General features: G+C 41.9%; 2 protein-coding genes across 4 annotated transcripts in view; one reads left to right on the top strand and one right to left on the bottom strand.

Annotated features, from left to right (window-relative positions):
• The window catches only part of APOO (apolipoprotein O), a 62,073-nt gene extending 49,051 nt beyond the window's left edge, over positions 1 to 13,022 (bottom strand). Inside the window, exons 1-2 of one of the 3 annotated variants that reach the window (XM_059386323.1) lie at positions 12,777 to 13,022; positions 11,112 to 11,264 (exon numbers count right to left, since the gene is read on the bottom strand). In XM_059386323.1, the coding sequence (XP_059242306.1) occupies positions 11,112 to 11,183 (72 nt within the window). In that variant the 5' untranslated portion in view covers positions 11,184 to 11,264; positions 12,777 to 13,022. The remainder of the gene's footprint in view (positions 1 to 11,111; positions 11,265 to 12,776) is intronic. The other 2 variants (XM_059386322.1, XM_059386324.1) reach the window with 2 other exon arrangements.
• Positions 13,023 to 16,094: 3,072 nt separating this feature from the next.
• The window catches only part of CXHXorf58 (chromosome X CXorf58 homolog), an 18,692-nt gene continuing 14,755 nt past the window's right edge, over positions 16,095 to 20,031 (top strand). Inside the window, exons 1-3 of the mRNA XM_059385297.1 lie at positions 16,095 to 16,201; positions 17,243 to 17,342; positions 19,541 to 19,635. Coding sequence (XP_059241280.1) covers positions 16,095 to 16,201; positions 17,243 to 17,342; positions 19,541 to 19,635 — 302 coding nt within the window. The remainder of the gene's footprint in view (positions 16,202 to 17,242; positions 17,343 to 19,540; positions 19,636 to 20,031) is intronic.

The raw sequence follows: 20,031 nt of genomic DNA, 5'->3' as shown, positions 1-20,031 counted from the left end.
TGTCTGCCTTCGGTTCAGGTCATGATCCCAGGGTCCTGGGATCGAGCCCCACAACGGGCTCCCGGATCAGCGGGAAGCCTGCTTCTCCCTCTCCCACTCCCCCTGCTTGTGTTTCCTCTCTCACTGTGTCTCTCTCTGTCAAATAAACAAATAAATAAAATCTTTTTAAAAAATGGCTAAGATAGTAAATTTTTTGTTATGTGTGTGTTGTTTTCTTACTGCAATACAAAAAAAAAAAGACTAAAAAAATGGTTAAGGTGGTTAAAAAAAAAAAAGTGCAGCCAGAGAGAAAAATAAACAGTATGCCTTCTCAAAGAGTTCTTTCTCTTCAAAGTAGTAGTAACCTTGATAGATCAAATACGGAGTCAGAATTTATTCCAACTATTTATGTAACAAATTAATAAAGGGAATTTACTTTTAATATGTGATCATGTGGCTTCCATTTCCAAATGCTTTCAGATCAAAATTTAAGCTTGTCAGAAAAGCAGTTTCGGTACATTTGAAATGTAAGTGAGAAAAGCAGATTAGAAAATGGCACTGTTTAAAGGGTTGGGGGTTGTAAGTTTTCTGGAAATGGGAAACTGAAGATATGTGTAAGTATGCCCACAAACAAGTCTGAAAAGAGGTTAACTGTGGTTGTCTATAAAAGGTGGGGGAATTAAGGGTGAGTCTTTAGTATCTTCTGTATTTCCTAAAGATTTTACAACATACATTGATTCATTTTGTAATACACAAAGAAGGAAAGTGCCTGGTTCCTAAGTGTACTCTCAAGAAACTTCCAAAGTATGAAGATCACTCCAAATGAAGAGGAGTAAAAATATTTTGATGCATGAAGATATTTTTTGAATAAACCTACTGATCAGCGACACCGTGCCTTGGAAAAAAATGTATTGACAAGATAATTAAATCTATCCTCTCAAAACGACCATTTGGATGGGCATTCATTTGGATGTATAAATTTGGGAGCACTTACACTTTCACAACAACGGAAACCACAATCATTTCAGACTGTTTCACAGTAAATAGATTATGAAGTCAGTGAGCTGCTGTGAAGTCAGTATTTTAAGAGTTTAGACTTTAACCTACAAGTAGAAAAATGGTCTTCCAACTACGACAAATACAGAACTATTTTTTCTTTAAAGATTTATTTATTTATTTTACAGACAGAAATCACAAGGAGGCAGAGAGGCAGACAGAGAGAGGAGAAAGCAGGCTCCCCACCGAGCAGAGAGCCCGATGCGTGACTCGATCCCAGGACCCTGGGATCATGACCTGAGCAGAAGGCAGAGGCTTTAACCCACTGAGCCACCCAGGCGTCCCCAGAACTATTTTTTAAGAGTTCATTTATTAGAGAGAGAGAGGGAGGGGAAGCACAAGCAGGGGGAGGGACAGAGCGAGGGTCATAGGGAGGGGCAGAGGGAAGCAAGACTCCCCACTCAGTAGGGAGCCTGATGCGGGACTTGTGCCAGGATCAGGACCTGCCCAGAAGGCAGACGCTTAACCGAATGAGCCACCCAGATGCCCCAATACAGAACTATTTTGTGAGAAACTCAATTCTGTAATTCTGCAGTAGAGTAACTGATATCTCCTGGGTCTTCCTCATCCACCATAAACAAACTGTGATCTAAAGAGATAAGAGGGGAAAATGAGGCTGTCTTTAAGATAAACACTATCTCTGGCTTACGTAAAACCAACTTCTATTTTATCTTCGGAGGGCAGAATTCACCACAAAATTAGGTCAGCAAAGAAACTATGGTTCATCTGCAACTGTTCCATATTCTACTCTTTAAAAATAGTTATCGGTTTCTGTTAAAGTCACACAATAAGTAACAAACTTGTCTGATAAACAGGAAGGGAACCTCAAGGCCAAGGAGTGAGATTACCGTTTCTTCAGGCACATTCTGAGTCAGCTGGTCAGGCTGTACTGGCGTCACAGACTTAGAACACACATGACACATAATCTACCATGTTTCAAATTTATCTGAACTTCCTCATTCAGACAGAAACTTACCACTGCTTACCTATTTCTCTCTCTCTCTCTCTCTTTCAGAATGGCACCCCAATATCCATTCAATCTTTTCTGAGTTAGGGGACTACAAGGAGGAAAAAAATCAGAGGGGAACAATTTCCTTCAAGAATTGTCTTTCAAACGCTTCCATTTTTTCAAGTAACTAAAAAAATCTGTATGTTCTAAGAGGAAGAGCTATTTTGTCAACACAAAGTCTATCAAAACCCAGGTTTCATTTCCTAATAAGCCACTGTGCTACAAAGAACACAGAACTCACTGACAACTGCCTACAACCTCATCTCATTTACTCACAGCTTTTTCTTAAGGAAAAAAAAGAATAGTAACATTTTTTAGGAAAAACGCGGCTGTGTAAGAAGGCTCAATTCAGTTGATGATAATCTGGATTCATAATGAAAATCTCTGCAAAAATACGAACAAAAACAAGAAAAGTCAATGTTTGGATTATACACAGCAACTTCTAACAGTGCTCCCGAATGATTTGACTCCACAAACAGGCTCAGGGTCAATATTTGCCAAGTGAGGTAAGCAATCAACAGAGGAGTCAGGAAACTTGTTGGAGTCCTCGTATCACTCGGTGCTTGCTTACTTACTCACTTGCCAGTTTAACCCATGTCATAACACAACACGTGAATCAGCACCTCTAATGGGAGAGGAGATTCATTTCAGCAAGCATAAAGAAAAACATTCTGTTATTTCACAAGGACTGACGTCTGTGGGATGGAGAGAAGAGAAAAAGAAACCTTTACTATTTTCATATATCCTACTTAAAAAGACCAGTCAAATCTCAAGCTGTTTACAAAGCTATAATCATCAAGATAGCATGGTATTGGCACAGAAACAGACTAACAGCTCAACGGAACAGACCAGAGAACCCAGAATTGGACCCTCAACTCTATGGTCAACTAACCTTCAACAAGGCAGGAAAGAATGTCCAATGGAAAATAGAGAATCTCTTCAACAAATGGTGTTGGGAAAACTGGACAGCCACATGCAGAAGAACGACACTGGGCCACTTTCTTACACCCTACACAAAAATAAACTCAAAATGGATGAAAAGCCTAAATGTGAGATAGGAATCCACCAAATCGTAGGGGGGAACACAATCAGCAACCTTTTTGACCTAGGCTGCAGCAACTTCTTTGTAGACACATCTCTGGAGGGAAGGGAAACAAAAGTAAAAATGAACTACTGGGAAATCATCAAGATGAAAAGCTTTTGCACGGCAAAGGAAAAAATCGACAGAACCAACTGACAGAATGGGAGAAGATATTTGCAAATGTCTTATCAGATAAAGAGCTAGTATCCAAAACCTATAAAGAACTTATCAAACTCAACACCCAAAAAATCCAGTCATGAAACAGGCAGAAGATATGCATGGGCATTTACAAATGGCCAAGAGACACATGAAAAAATGCTCGACATCACTCAGCATCAGGGATATACAAATCAAAACCACAATGAGATACCACCTCACACCTGTTAGAATGGCTAAAATGAACAACTCAGGAAGCGACAGATGTTGGTAAAGATGCAGAGAAAGGGGAACCCTCTGACACTGTTGGTGGGAATGCAAACTGGTGCGGCCACTCTGGAAAACAGTATGGAGGTTCCTCAGAAAGTTAAAAATAGAGCTACCTTACGATGCAGCCATTGCACTGCTGGGTATTTATCCAAAGGATACGAACATAGTGATTCAAGTGGGCATATGCACCCCAGTCTTTACAGCAGCAGTGTCCCCAGTAGCCAAGCTATGGGAAGAGCCCAGATGTTCATCGACAGATGAATGGATAAAGATGACGTGGTCTATATATACAATGGAATATTGCTCAGCCATCAGAAAGAATGAAATCTTGCCATCTGCAACTACATGGATAGAACTAGAGGGTATTATGCTAAGCACAGTAAGTCAGTCAAAGACAAATACCATCAAATACCATGATTTCACTCATACGTGGAATTTAAGAAACAAAACAGATTAACAAAGGGGAAGGGAAGAAAAAATAAAATAAGATGAAAACAGAGAGGGAGGCAAACCATAAGAACCTCTTAACTCTAGGGAACAAACTGAGGGTTACTGGAGGGAAGGTGGGGGGTGGACAGGGCAACTGGGTGATGGGCATTAATGAGGGCACATGATGGAATGAGCCCTGGGTGTTGTATGCAACTGATGAATCCATCAATTCTACCCCTAAAACTAATAATACAGTATATGTTAACTAAATTGAGTTTAAATTAAAATTTAAAATTTAAAAAAAAAAAAAAAGGCCAGTCAAATGAATGAATAGATATTTCTGAAGAAAGAAACCACTGGATATCCCTCCCAACTAGAGCCATTAACAAATGCCTGTGAACCTGTCTCCAGTTCCCATGAAGGGCTCCTCATCCTCACCCAACCAAACAAAGACATCCTTAAGTTGGAGCCAGTGTGGGCTTTGAATAAAACACACTGAGTTGCTTCAAAGAGGCAGAAAGAAGTAGGAAGACAAAGGGTGACTGTATTTAAAGTTCCCTTAAAACAATACTCATTCAAAATACAACTGTACTATCTATAATGCCATTATCATAAAAATACAGCTTAATATTCAAAGTTATAGGCTCTCAGCATATTGAAAACTCTCCAGCCCTTGCTCTAAATTCTTGCTTCTACCACTTTTAGTATAGAATGAAGTTTTAAAACCCACTACATTAAGAAGTTGGCACTGTTCAAGTTTTCTAAAAGAACTGGCATGAGGCCATGCAGAAATTAGGAAAAACTCCAAGTGAAAAACAAGTAACTTCCAAATTCTAGAATTTATCTTCAGACTGAGATTTCCACACACACACCCCCGAAAATATCTACATGAACTTTCATGTTATATGCACTAACCATAAAATTCCACTTAAGCATTCCTGGGGAAAATCAACTCTTTTTAAACTTTCATTTCAAAAATCTTTTGGCACTTTCCTGTCATATTATAAATAAGTTAACTGTCGAGTTTTGGAAACAGATATGTTTCTTTGCAATAGAGATGTCTTACGCATCTAATTACTTGCAGTAATTTTAAATGTACCATACAAACAAATAGCAAAGTTCATTTCTTAGCTCTAAAAACTTCCAGTCTAGCCTAGAAAAGACTGAAGTGTCAAGCACACATACACAAAGATCCTCTAAGCATGAAAGTCTACAAACATGCGTAGGCTCCACAGGGTAATGAATTCACTTATCATAAATATCTAGTCGATTGTCTACTGTTTTCCATTTGTCTCTGCTCCCCATTCTTTTAAGGCACAATTCATCTACGCCTTCCTTCTCTTCTCCCAGCGTTAGCTGCACACAAGAGGCCATTAGCATTTTAGATGGAAAATTGTTAGGGTGTCCTGAGCAGAATTCAGTTCTTTTTTTTTTTTTAATTTTTATTATTTTTTAAAAATATTTTATTGATTTATTTGACAGAGATCACAATTAGGCAGAGAGGCAGGCAGAGAAAGGGGGGGGAAGCAGACTCCCCGCTGAGCAGAGAGCCCGATGCAGGGCTCCATCCCAGCACCCTGGGATCATGACCCGAGCCAAAAGCAGAGGCTTAATCCACTGAGCCACCCAGGTGCCCCCAGAATTCAGTTCTTTATAAGAAGTGAATTTATGCAAGTTTCATCTATTTGTGACAGTCAGTCCTAAATCCAGGGTTCTACCCAAAACTCTAGATCACTTCAGGAGACAGATGCAATGCAGAAGGGATAGAAAATAGCTTACATTCATACAGCGCTTCATAGTCTACGGTTCTTTCCACATGCTATTGTATTTGAACCTCCCAACAATCCTGTGCCAAATGGAGGGGCATATTATTGGTCCCGCTGTATCTTGATAATGGAACTCTGAGAAATTAAGGAACTTCATTAAAGTTGCTCAGCCCTAAACCAAACATACTATCAACTGAACCTGAGCCTGTGCTTTCTGACATCATCCAATGGGGCTGGGCAGATTTTCTTCTTTGTGATCCACCACCCAACATCTTTGAAGGGTCAGAAAGGAAAAAAACCCAGTTAATCCTGCACATAAATATGTATTTATGTGAGTAAATACGCATGCATTATATACACATATGACAAATATATATACATAATAAACACATATGTGTATGTATAAATATACATATTCATTATAATTTCTCAAGAAGTCCTTTGGATATGCTTATATTGCAGGGGAAAAATCTTTACTATCTTCCCAAATGTGTGCATTTAAAATAATACATAAAATAAAGTTACAACACTTCTTTTGCAATTTACAGGTGATTTTCCTTTTCCATTTAGCAGTATTATTCTCCCCTCAATCTGCACTAGTGATATACTATTCATGGTAAGAAAATTAATTTCAGAAAGATAGACAATTACATCAAGACCAAACAGCCACAGAGTATGTAAGGTAAAATGCCTGCTAGCCAAGGACACGGTCACCTCAGGCTCCTGGGAGTGGGGAGCTCTGAGCAGAGGTCAGATCTCTGTCCTTCAGGAAGGAACTGTTGGAGTTTTCGGGAGGCCAAGTTCTCTCCCTCAAGATGTCTGATGATTCCCCAATCTCCAACCCACATCTCTCATGAAAACGTCATACCCTTGGGTTTCATGTCAACAGATCACCACATGATAATGTCCACAGACACTTCAAGGGGGCCAATCTGTGTCAGATCAAACCCACCTCAGCCTTCTTCCACTTTCCCATCCCACCAAGTAGTTCTAACCGTCCCTTGGTTTTCCAAGCGAAAAGCCTGAGCAGCATCCTTAAATTCTCCTTTCCCCTCTTCTCCCACAGCCAGTCAACAAACAAATTTTGAAAGTAAAAAATACTTTTGGAAAGCCCCAAGATCATGCACAACCCCAACAGTATGTAGCAGCGTCCTACAAGCAGCCCACTAAAAGTCAGTAAGAGCTCACGTTTATCGAACACTTACTTGATCCCAAGCACTGTGCGAAGCTTGGGGTCCAAGTTAATTTATACCCACACAAAAGTCTGAGGTCGGTGCTAGTCTTATCCTCGCTTTACCATGAGGACACAGCTTCAGAGAATTTGAGTCTCTCGCCCAGGGGAACACGGTGAAGCCCAAGGTCTTAAGACAGCGCCGAACCCTTCTGCGTCCTTGCACCCACTTCTCTGCTCTCCCTGGAAGGCCCTGACAATCGTCCCGGGTCCCCCTCCTCCCCGCCAGCTTCAGAGGTCAGCGCAGGCAAAGTTCTACTGTACTAAGTCTCCTGATGCCCCCTGCTGGTGCTCGCTCCTCTAAATCACTAGTTCCCAAGGGCGGCTACACTACAAACTGGATGCTTACGCCCCAGTCCTAAAGGTTCCGACTGCACTGACCTGGGCACCGCCTGCGCAGCAGGACTTGCTCGCTATGTGATTCTAACGTGTAGCCGAAGTTGTGACCCAATCTACCCAACTTGCCACAACTTTGACATCAGAGCGGTTACCACACTGCATCGGCATGGGCCATTTCTGCGCCACTAACCTCCAGTTTCGGTCGCCTGCGGGGCGGGCTGGTTCAAAACCAGAGGTACCTGGACCTCACATAAAAATGAGGCGCCTGGGTGGCTCAGTGGGTTAAGCCGCTGCCTTTGGCTCAGGTCATGATCTCAGGGTCCTGGGATCGAGTCCCATGTCGGGCTCTCTGCTCAGCAGGGAGCCTGTTTCCTCCTCTCTCTCTCTGCCTGCCTCTCTGCCTACTTGTGATCTCTCTGTCAAATAAATAAATAAAATCTTTAAAAAAAAAAAAAATGAAATCAGACCCATGGGCAGGGCCCTGGAAAATACCTCTTGAATAATTCTGGCATGCGGCCAAATCTGGGGACCCTCTCCGGAGTAAGAACTAGGACTTTTTTTTTTTTTTTTTTTTGAAAACAATTCAGTGATCTCTTTATTTTCTACACTTTTTCAAAGGATTTTATTTAACAGACAGAGATCACTGAACTAGGACTTTTTATTTGTACCCACGAGGGTGTAGCACAGTGCTCAGTCACAGCTGGACTATGATAAACATTTGTGTAATGAATGGAATCGAGTAACAGGAATCTGGGGACTGGGTATATATATTCAATTCTAGCAGCAGCACCTAGAAAAACTTCCTGGAATAGTGAGTGTGCAAATAGGGACCGGGCAGCTTTTCAAATGTGTTTTTTAATCCGCCAGTGCCCCCTACTGACCTGAAGATGGATAAGTCAAAACAATGGTTCTGGTTTAAATATTTTAATTGTATATGCACATACTGGTCACACACACAGTACTTTTTCCACCAACACCTATATTATCAATTCCTTTCCGCCCCAAGCTGAAGACTCTTAAACCCACATCAATCCTACCATTTGCTTGTCCCCATTTCCAGGAATCAGTCATGATAGACCTCCCGAAGCCGTTCTCAGAACTGAGTCCTCAAAGCCCCTCACTGACCTTTTCCTCCTTTGGCCAGTACCTCTTGCAAATCCCACCACACTCATAAAATCAAACACCTTTTAAAAACACAAGGAGCCGGGCGCCTGGGTGGCTCAGTGGGTTAAGCCACTGCCTTCAGCTCAGGGCATGATCTCAGGGTCCTGGGATCGAGTCCCACATCGGGCTCTCTGCTCAGCAGGGGCCTGCTTCCCTTCCTCTCTCTCTGCCTGCCTCTCTGCCTACTTGTGATCTCTCTATGTCAAATAAATAAATAAAATTATTAAAAAAAAATAAAAAATAAAAAACACAAGGAGCCATTCATCTACCAATCTGCTTCAGTTCTTGCTATTCAAAGTACAATGGGGGACCAGCAGCATCTGTATCATCCAGGAGCTTGCTTTAAAAAAAAAAAATGGACACCCTGAGGCCCACCCCAGACCTGCTGAAACAGAGCTCCATGTATTTTAGAGTTTGAGAAGCGCTGGTTCTCAACTTTTTTAACTACTAGACCTAACACTATTTTACGACAAATATTCTAAGTAACTCTTTTGCTATCTTGAAATAAAAATTTATCACCCATCTACACATGTAAGACCAAAAAAAGAGACCAGTATACTGATTTGATGGTAACATGATGGGAGAACAAAAGGAAAAGATTTACAGTAAGAATTATATTTCAGTATATAACTGTTCAACACAACTAAAGACATGCAGAACAATCCAAGTTTCCCAAATGTACCCTAAATGGCTGGTACTGTCTGGCTGAGAACCACTAGTCTACCATTACTCCCAACCTTTTCTTTCCAGCTCACAGAAGGCAGGCAACATCTTTCCTCCTTTTTGAAGCTGAGGGATTCTCTCTTCTAAAAGCCCCCTTCCCAAAAAAATGAAACGAGATGGGATCAGGAGGGAAACAAACCATAAGAGACTCTTAATCTCACGAAACAAACTGAGGGTTGCTGGCAGGTCGGTGGGTAGGGATAGGGTGGGGGGGGTTATGAACATTGGGGAGGGTGTGTGCTATGGAGAGTACTGTGAATTATGTAAGACTGATGATTTACAAACCTATACCCCTGGGGCAAAGAATACACTATATATTAATAAAAAATGAGAATAACAAAAATAAAAGCCCCCTTCCTATATTCCTCCCTAAGGCCATAAACACTGCCAAATCTTGAATACTGGAACAACTGCAAAAACAACTCTACAAATCTTGACCAACATGTCTCTCTAGTTACCATATTCTCTCCTTTGTTTGAAGCAGAAAATCAAATTTATCAACCCCCCCACTATGTCCATTTACTCATGTCTCAGTCACCAACCCATATTAATATAGCTTTCATTTCCATCAGTAACCCACATCTATAAAAAAAAAAAAAAGTCATGAAAGCTTTCCAAATTGCCCAAATTAACAAACACTTCTCTAAATTCATCTAACTTATCTTACTGTAACAGACACTGTTGGGCGCACATCCAAACTCCATTCCCCACTGTGTTAAATTCATTTCTTTCCCACGTGATTAAGATAAACTAACCCCATCCCTACCTGATCCTGTTTAATCCAAGCCAATCAGAGCATGGCATTCCCATGGCACTGGCTATCAGGTCAGGGGCGGACATGTGACCTAAGTTGGTCCAATCAGATTGAAGGAAAAGCGTAATCCAAGCGTGGGAGTTTTGTCCTCTCCCCTGCTCTAGCGAATGAGAAAGCATGTGTTACTACTGCCAGTCATGCTTAACCATAAGGAGAACCAATCTTCGCATGGAAAGCCAAGAAAAGAGACCAGGTCCTTAATAACACTGTTGACCTACTGGAGTCCACCCTTCCTCTAGACTTTGTGAGAGAATTCTTACCATTTAAGTAACCATGTTTTCCCAGCTGAAAGCATCCTAACATAGCCTGCCCTCCTCGAACCATCCTCCCTTGATTTTTCTAAACATCACCCTTTTGTACACCTACTTACCAGAAGCTGCTTCTAGAACATCTCTGGCCTCCCCTCTTCCTCTGCTTATTCCTTACATTTTGGTGTCTGCCAAGGTTTGTTGTGATCTTTTCTACTCAAACTATGTATTTGAATAATGGAAACTGAGCTATACTAGCACTTCCCCCAAAGGAGTATCCCAGCTCATCCACCTGAGGGACTCCTACCAGTCTTTCAAAACTAAATGTAAATGTCTCCTCTGTGAAGTCTCCCCTTAAGTTCCCAGGGGTTCTTTGCCTTTTTTGCATCACAGACCCTATGGACCCCTTTTCAAATTAATGCTTCTAACTGTATAAAATGTTAACTGTACTTCAATAGTTATAAAAACATTTTTAAAATTCAAAATGTGATATAGTAATACATACTCCTTACCTTATTAAATAAAAGGACCTAACAGTGAATCTTATAACTACCAGAATTTTGAAGTAGTAATGACCATAAATGATATCTTGAGTTCTGCAGCAACCGTGATATAAAAACATCCGTGACATCTATTGGTCCTGTGAGTCCTACTGATGACAGGTACTACTAATATTACTGTGATTTATTGCTATACCAGCCTATTAAATTAATTGCTCCCAATGAACCTCCTCATATCCATGCTCTTGTGTAGTGTCCCCATACTGACTCTGGCTTGGCCACGTGACTTGTTTTGACATCAGCAAATGTGATGCAAGCAGGTAAGTGTTTGCACAATCGGACTTACCCTCTTGGAACCCAGTGACCATGTGAGGAAGCCCAAGGTAGGCACAATGAGGGGCACCAAGCTCCCATACATGACAGTAAGGCCAACTTATAGTCCAAGCACCAGCTGAATTCAGCCACTGGGAGATGCCAGCAGAACTGCCCAGGCAACCCACTGATGGCGAGAAATAATAAATTATTGTAGTTTGAAGGCACTGGTTCGCGTGGGCTTGTTACCCACCAATAGCTAACTAGAACAGTTACCTACACTACACTCATAACTAAAGGAAATGTTAAATTTCAGTTGCAGATTGGTGAAAATAAAGATTTTTTCCCCCATCAGGGTTTAGGGACTCCCCTGGATTTTATATACAGACCCTCTGAGGGGCTGAAGACCACAGGTCAAGAGCCCCCAGTGTAGAGGGGAATCCCTGAGGCAGAGGAGACCCTGCTCTCCTTTCTACTACCACAGTGCATCACTGACACCCATATAAACTGATCATAGCATATCCTTTGGTGTTGCAACCCTAAAACTGAGCTGAGCTCCTAGCACATAATAGCTGTTCAACACAAATTTATCCAATGAACCCAAGTTGCTAATGGATCTATCCTGGTAACTAAACTGTGAGCAGCCTGGAAACAAAATAAAAGCAAATACTTAGATGACACTCCTATATGCCAAGGGCTCTTCCAAGTGCTTTACACTTACTTATTTAGTCTTTATAACAACCCTATTAAGTATATGCTAGTCCCCCAATTTCACCGATAGGAAAATAGGCACAAAATGGTTAAGTAACATGCCCAAGGTCACCCAGCTAGAAAGTGGCAATGCCAGGACTGTAAGGCCGAATCCACGTTCTGATTTTATAGCCTATCCTAATGTGCCCAAAGCACACTGCAGAAGCACAATAAAACTTTCAAACAAGTTGTACAAATTTGAGATTTCATTAGCACTATTTTATGGGCTATGTTTCTTTAAGACTCAATTTTGTAGACTAATTTCTGGTAGCTTGTGATTTCTCATGATAAAAAACAGCATTTACTTTTTTTTTTTTTTTAAGTAGTAGAATAATGGCCTCAGGTCAAAATCAGATTTTTTAAACAAAGTCTTCACTCTGAAAAGCGATTTCTTTCAAAAGACATAACTTTGTCAAATGTAAAGGGGGTCGACTTGTCCATATTAAATAATGTTCACTTGGAAGGGGAACTAAGTTCCAGCTGCCCATCCTTCCAACCATTCCCATACCAGCTTCAGCTTCTCCAAAGGTGACCCTCCCCCCATTCACACACCAGGTTCTGAAACCTGACCCTGCCAGGCAACCGAAGCCGAACCCTGCAGTGCCCTGAGCTGGCCTCTCCTTACCCACGAACCCAATAGGTAACGATCGGGGGTGGGGTGGGTGAGCACTTTGCGGGGTACTTTAACTTTTCAAAGTGTTTCATTCACGAGAGCAAGACCCACAGGACCCGCCTACCCACCCTGGGATCTCACGCCTCCGCCCGGCAACCTCCCGCTCCTAGCGGCTCAGTGAATGAACCGCGGGGTCCGGACGCACCCGGCCCGGAGGCGGGAAAAGCCTCGGGGCGAACCGGGCCTGGCCCCCGGAAAAGCCCACGAGAGCGCGAGCTGGGCTCCGTGAGGCCAGGAGAGGGCGGTGACAGCTGTGACCCGGCTCCGCGCTCTCACCTTGAACATGTTGCTGGCAGAGGTGGCTCCGGCGGGGTGACCCCGGCCTCGGCCCCGCCCACTACAGAGAGGTGGCTACGGCGGCCGGGTAGGGCCCTGATTCGTCTGACCGCTAGCGGGCCGCGGTGCGTATGACTGCCGAACAGCCAATTCGATCCCGCGAAGGATTAGTTCCGAAGCCGGGTCTGGGAGCGGCGTCGCCGAGCTGCAAACGCGTCGCTCCTCAGGCGGGAGCGAACGTAAGCCCCGCCCCCCGGAGGCTCCGCCCCTGCGCCGGCCGTTGCTAGGCGGCAGGAAAGCGCCAGCTCAGTGTAGGCGGTACGCGGGGGCGCGAAGAGGGAGGTGCCGGGTTTCTCGCCGCGCTGGGAATCGGCCTTCGCTGCGGCGATTGGGCGCCCAGCGGCGTGGGCTGGGAATCCTGAGCGCCGAGGCCACCGAGCGGGGGCGCTCGGCTGGTCTCCGGCATCTTTGAAAGTCTCATAGCCGGAAGCTGCTGACCCCTGGGGCCTGGAATTATCTCACAAAAGGTTTTCAGATTTATTTTTTCCGTGGGCTGGAAGTTCCTAAGGTTTTAAATTTAGTTTGCCATATCCTTTAGTCTCGAAAGGCCCTGACTTTTTTTTCCCCTTTTAAAATACTTAAGCATATACCCCTCTCTGGGAGTCAAATGTCCCTTAATACTACTAGAAAAGGTAGTAACGAGAATAGTGATCTAATTAACAAGAATACCAAAACACTAACACAGCGTTTACTATGTGCTCAGCTCTGATCTAAACTGCTTACTCATATTCATCTAATCTTTCCAACAACCCAGGTAGGGGAGTACGATTATTATTCCCAATCTAATAGATGAGGAAACTGAGGCACGGAGAAGTAATTTGTACGAGGCCACATGGAAAAAGTGGGAACCCAGAATCCAAACCTAGGTAGTCTGCCTTTAAAGCCTGTGATGTCGCCTAAATAATTGTTATACTGTCTCATAGTGGGGGGGGGGTTCATATTTCGATCTGTATCACACGTCTTGACCTCATAGAAAGTGTAAATTCATTCAGGCGGGCATCCAAAAGATTAGGGAGGCTTGTGTGAGGGCGCGTCACTGCCCTTCAGCCAAAGACCACTAGGAACACATCTGTAGGTGAACAAGTTGGGTTTATTATCCCTCATTGCTGCAAGGAAAACACACAACGTGGCACAGCGGGGCATCTCAGCGAGGGAGGGAGATAGATTTATTGTAAGATTTGGGCTGGGGCCCCTGGGGTAGCACAGTGAGTTAAGCACCAGGCTCTTAATCTCAGCTCAGGTTTTGATCTTAGGGTCTTGAGTTCAAGACCCCTGTTGGGCTCCATGCTGGGCATGCAGCCTACTTAAAAAAAAAAAAAAAAAAAAAAAAAAGATTTGGACTTTGGTTGGTTGAGAGCGCCAGGCCAACTCCCAGATGCTAAGGGCTGCTTTTCTGTTTCTCAAGAGAACTGTATGTTCCAAGCCACCCCCATCCCTATCCCCAAGGACAAATATTGAGAAGACTCTGAAGGCTCTGCCTTTGTAATGGAATGTCACACGTATGTAAAAGTGTGAAGTATAGTAATAAATTAGGGCAGGAGCTCTTACATCTTTTTTTTTTTTAAGATTTACTTATTTGAAAGAGAGAGAGAGAGAGCAGGGCTGGGGGCAGAAGGAGAGAATTTTCAAGCAGACTCCCGGTTGATCCCACGACCCGAGAGATCATGACCTGAGCTGGAAGCAAGAGTTGGATGCTCAACCTGACTGAGCCACCCAGGCGCCCCAGAGCAGGAGTTCCTAATTCAAGGGTTATATGAACTTAGATGGGGAAAAAATTACTTTTTTTTCACTCATCTCTAACTGAATTTTAATATTTCTTTCACTTAGAGTGTAAGCAACAAAGCACAGTAGTCTCAGCAATACCTGGGACTTTGTCACCAGTAGAAAGCACAAATATTTTCATATAGTGTCACAGTCATGGCACACTTCCTGACATAGCATTTCTGCTCATTACCAGTTCAAAAGTACAGTAGTTATTAGAGCACTCATTTTATATAATGCCTAAAGAGGACAGATTCCTGTAGTTTTGTTTTTGAAAATATTTTGACAGAGATTTCAATATAGAGTCCTTTGTGACCCTATGTGTTTTATGTTATGCATTTTAAAAACGTAATTCTTGGGAATCTGTCCATAGGGATCCACGGCACCAGAGGAAAAGGAAGAGCCCCTGCTTTAGTAGATGAAACTAAGCAGTGACTAAGAATTTTGAGCCATATCCAAATCGGAGTAATGCACCAAAGGATAGAAAACCAAAGGTGGAATGAGTTCATTTAGTATACACCCTCTCCCTTTACCACAGAGAGAACTGGGGTACCAAGAGGTTAAATAACTTGCCCGAAGTCTCACAACTATTCCATGATAAAACCAGGACAGAAAGTTCTTAGACAAGCATATAAAAATTCTCCACTCTTGCTAGTGATGGAGGATTTCATAGTTAGCAAGATATCTCTGGCCCTCAATGAGCTTGGTGGGGTGACAGCCAAGAAAATACATCATGACATAATATGAGAAGTACTGTGAAAGAAAAACCATTATTATTGGACCTTGGAGACAGGGTGAGGAGTTGTATGAAAAAGAGAGGGTGGAAAACTTCAGAGAAGAGGCATCAATTAGCTGGGGTCTTGAAAGATGAATTGATGTTTGCTGGCAGTAGGGAAGTCACTCCAGGAAGGGGAAATGGCATGATCAATGGCACAGAGTTGAAAAACATTGGCTGATTTTGGTGAGAAGTTCTTGTTCTCACGGAGTCTAGAAAGGAATACTGGTGAACGGTGGTATTTTGATATTTGAAAGAGAGAGTGGACTGTAGATTGGGGAAAAAAAAGTCTGGAATACCATTCTAAGGAGTCTGGACTTCAGCGTGGAGGAAATGAAGTGTCCCTGAAAGATTTTATGCTGGGCGGTCAGATAGCTGGATTATTGTGCTATAGAATTAACTCGAGCTGTGGTGTGGAGGAGGACCAGAAGGATACAGAGACTGGAGACTGGGGGACCAGTTAGAAGGCTATGGATAGATGCACTTTTCTTTTCCATGTCCCTCAGAATATTTTTAGCACCTAAGGCATGTAAGCTGTAAGCAACATTAAGAGATCCATGATACCTTCCTTTGTAAAGGGTTCTGGAATTAGCTCAATAATCATATGACACTTGAAAAAAAAATCATACGGCACTTGAGTCTTGTCTAAACAGTGCAGCAATATAGATTATGACCTCAAATGCTAAACCTATGTACTTTCAGAGCCTTTCATCGCAAGGAAAATGAAGCGATCTTCAAAGGCATCAGCTCAAAAATCAGATAAACCTCGCTCAGGAAAAGACTACAGAATGCATTTGTTCGATATTGGAAGGAGAAGAGCAATACAAGAGTAAGTAGCCATCTTTCACCCTTTATCGTTTGCCACAACTGGTCAGTTTCCATACCGTATTTACCCAGCTAACATCAAACACTTCTTGTTTTGTAAATTAGAGATTTTTTGGTATGTTTTAAAATTACTTTTGAATTGAATAGTAATTATTATAATTATAGTACTTCATAATTTGCAAAGCGTGTTAACACACATTTCTTTGATTCTGACAACTCCGTGAGGCAGTCTTATTATTATATTTTATAAGTGAGGAAGCAGCAACTGGGAGAAGGTAAGTGATTTGCATGAGGTTAAACAGCTAATAAATGGCATCAGCCAGGATTTAAAGCTTTGTTTCCATACATCAGGCCTTTTCTACTCTACATCTTGTAGTTTGCATTTTGCCAACCAATGGTGACATTATTCAGGGGTATCTGCCTCTCTTCACATGGAGCCCTGTGAGGGGTAAGAACGAGTCTGGGTGGTTTTGGAGAGGGTGATCCCTATGATCTCCTAGTGCTGAGATGTGATCCAAAGTGAGATCATTCTCTGACCTGACTGGGATGAGCCTGTTTCAAGCAAAGATCAGAGAAAGGAGTTTCTTTTTTTAGGGCCTGGTTGTCTGTTCCCAGAAAAGAATTGGACCTACTGTAACTTTGAGTATTCTACATTCTATTTTCATAGCACTTGGACTAGTTGGACAGTGTTCTTAAGAACTAACTATAATGGAATCATTTTAGGTCATGGATGTTTTTAGAAAGCAAATTTGTCTCTTCTTACGTTTTTAGTTATATATGCCTTTTGCTGATAAAGTTTTAGCCAGGACTTTTTTTTTTTTTTTTTAACCCCAAGGGAAATCTTCTCAAATATCTTATATCCTCATTTGACTGGATTCTGCAAATGACCAGTTCCAATGCCCACATCCCAGTGTTCCTCATTAGGTCAGTCTTAGGGTAGTGGACAGGAGGGTGCAGGTGGAAGAAGCAGAAATGCAGAGTTCCCCAAGATTTTAGGAAAATGAAAACTACTTCACTAATCTTAATCTCTTGCTTTTCTTCTCAGAGCTGTGAAAGATATTTCAGCTCAAAGGATACAGAGAGCTTGGTTATCTTATATAGACAAAACGATATTTCGACTCTTAAAGCACGCACTTTGTGCAGTGGTATGTATTTTGCTTTTTGTTTTCTAATTACTTATAAGCTAAGAGGTCTGTTAAGTAAAGATAGAATAGATAACCTCTTTTTTTAAGATTGTATTTATTTATTTATTTGACAGACAGAGATCGCAAGTAGGCAGAGAGAGAGGAGGAAGCAGGCTCCCCGCTGAGCAGAGAGCCCGATGTGGGGCTCTGGGGCTCAATCCCAGGACCCTGAGATCATGACCTGAGCCGAAGGCAGAGGCTTTAACCCACTGAGGCACCCAGGCACCCCTACATAACCTTTTTTATCTCTTCTATTTGAATTTAAAGTAGTGCATGAGGTTCTGGGATTACTTCTTTGGTTAGTCCTAAATGACTATTTCTGGATTTATTTGTAAATAACGTGGGTGACTGTTATTTCTTTTTCTGAAACCAAAATCATGTTTTTAAAAAATTCAATTTCTTATTTGAAGATGTGGAACATCAATCATCCAATAAGAATAATTTCTGAAATAAAAGTGCCCTTACCTTCTTCCACCCACCAATTTCACTTCTAGGAATCCATTATACAAGATATGTACAATTTCATTGAAGTATTGTTTGTAACAGGAAAGAAATAAGCCATGTAACGTCCACCAATGGGATGCTATTGGTGCTTTCATGGTGTTAAACCTTGCAGCCTTGTATGTGATTCTGCAATACAAAGATAGCTAAGATAGCTCATTAATGAAAAAGGCAAGTACAGAACAGTATGAATAATATGGTCTTATTAAAAAAAAAAAAAAAAAAAAAAAAAAAAACCCCAAACCTGCGTATCTACCTCCTTCCCCCCCGACCAAAAAACAACTCTGGCAATGCTTGCAGAGTATGTAAAGTTTCCATCACATAATACCAAGTATTCTGATAAAAATCACACATGAGGGGCGCCTGGGTGGCTCAGTGGGTTAAGGCCTCTGCCTTCAGGGTCCTGGGATCGAGCCCCACATACAGCTCTCTGCTCAGTGGGGAGCCTGCTTCTCTCTCTCTCTCTCTGCCTGCCTCTTTGCCTACTTGTGATCTGTCTGTCAAATAAATAAATAAAATCTTTTTTTAAAAATCACACAATTATAATAGTTTATAATTAATAATAGCCACATTAAGGGATTCTTAGTAGCTCTGAAAAAAATCATGAAGTCTGAGAAGTTTGTACATTTCTTCACCATCTGACCCACAGACCCTTTTCTGATGCCAGGAAAAGCAGAATACCTCAGAGAAAACACACTCAGGTAAACAGGTGACATTTCAGGTCCATAACCAATGGTCGTCTTCACATATGGAACTTAAATTTTGTTATCATTATACTGGTTTTGTTGTAACTGTAGATGCCTACAGTAGCAGAAAAAAGGAAATTAATTCTTTTTTTTAAAATCTGTTATCCTAAAACTTCAAGTTTCTACCTGATATTAATAATGCTTTGTCGTTTTAAAATCCCTTTGGTGTGCATTTTTATGTGATTGTCATAGGCGGAAAGGTTGGCAGGGTCATGTCGGGAGGTGGCGTGGGGGCTTTAGACAAATAGATCTATGTTTGCCTCCTAGCTTGTCCATTTACTACCTGTATGCCTTTGAATAAGTTAACAGACACTCCCAAGGTCTCAGCCTGCTCATTGGAAAGAAGGGAATGAGAATTATTGAATAATATTGCTGAGTTGTAAGGATTAAATGAGGTCATGTCTATAAGGCATGTAACAGAGTATGTGGTATATAAAAGGAGCTTAAAAGCTAGTAACATTACTATCATCTTCCTCATTTTACAAGGACCATTCATTCAACATCACATACTTGCTCAGCACCTGCTATGTTCCAGGGACTGTACTAAATACTAGGAAATACATGGAGAAGAAGAAAAACACGATCAGTACCTTCACACAGCTTACAGTTTAGTAGAAGACACAGATTAGTTCATAGTTAATTACAATACATGGTGAAAAGTGTTGTCATAGGGAACGAACAGTGCCTGGGATGTCAAGGAGGGACACGTACTCCACCTTGGTGGCTAAAAGGATGAAGTAACTGACTCAGGGTTGCACAGTTAATAAATGGAGGAGTCAGGACTAGAACCCACGTCTTTAGGACTCCAGATCTGGTGTCCTGTTCACTTTACCATGCCACTTCTGTTATTCTCAGTAAATTAGATCTGGGCAGGGTACCATTGTCCATTTATAGCATCATCATCTATTTCAGGAATATTGTGTGACACATCAAATCCTGAAGAAAGTGAGCCCCTTAGAGGCTGAGCTTCTGAAAGATCCCAGCATGAAGTATAAAGTTAGATTCAGGTAATATTTCTATGCTCATTTATTCCCAGAATCCCTTGTTAAAATGAGGAAAGCTGAGAAACTTATTTTCTCAAGTCCTCATAAGTTTTCAGGGTATAATCACAGAGTAAATGTGTCGTTCTTATTCACGTTTGTTATGTGAGGAAAACAGGCGTGACTCTTGGGCCAGAAGGTGCCTTGAGATGTGGCTACTCTCCCATGATGAGTCCAGTCTGACACGTGAATGAGAACACTGGTGAGCGCACACACTCCAGTACGACTCTTTCATCTCGGGAATCCATGCCGTTGCTCATTCTTTCCATGCTCTGGCATAGCCTTTACCCTGCATGCAGGAAACCATGAGAATTATCTTAAGTATAGGAAGAGAAGTAACTGAGTCCCAAGTCTGATGCCCAG

Source organism: Mustela nigripes, chromosome X (assembly GCF_022355385.1).
Source record: "Mustela nigripes isolate SB6536 chromosome X, MUSNIG.SB6536, whole genome shotgun sequence".
NCBI lineage: Eukaryota > Metazoa > Chordata > Mammalia > Carnivora > Mustelidae > Mustela > Mustela nigripes.
Note: the sequence above shows the minus strand (reverse complement) of the source record. Positions and strands in the feature narration are given on the sequence as shown.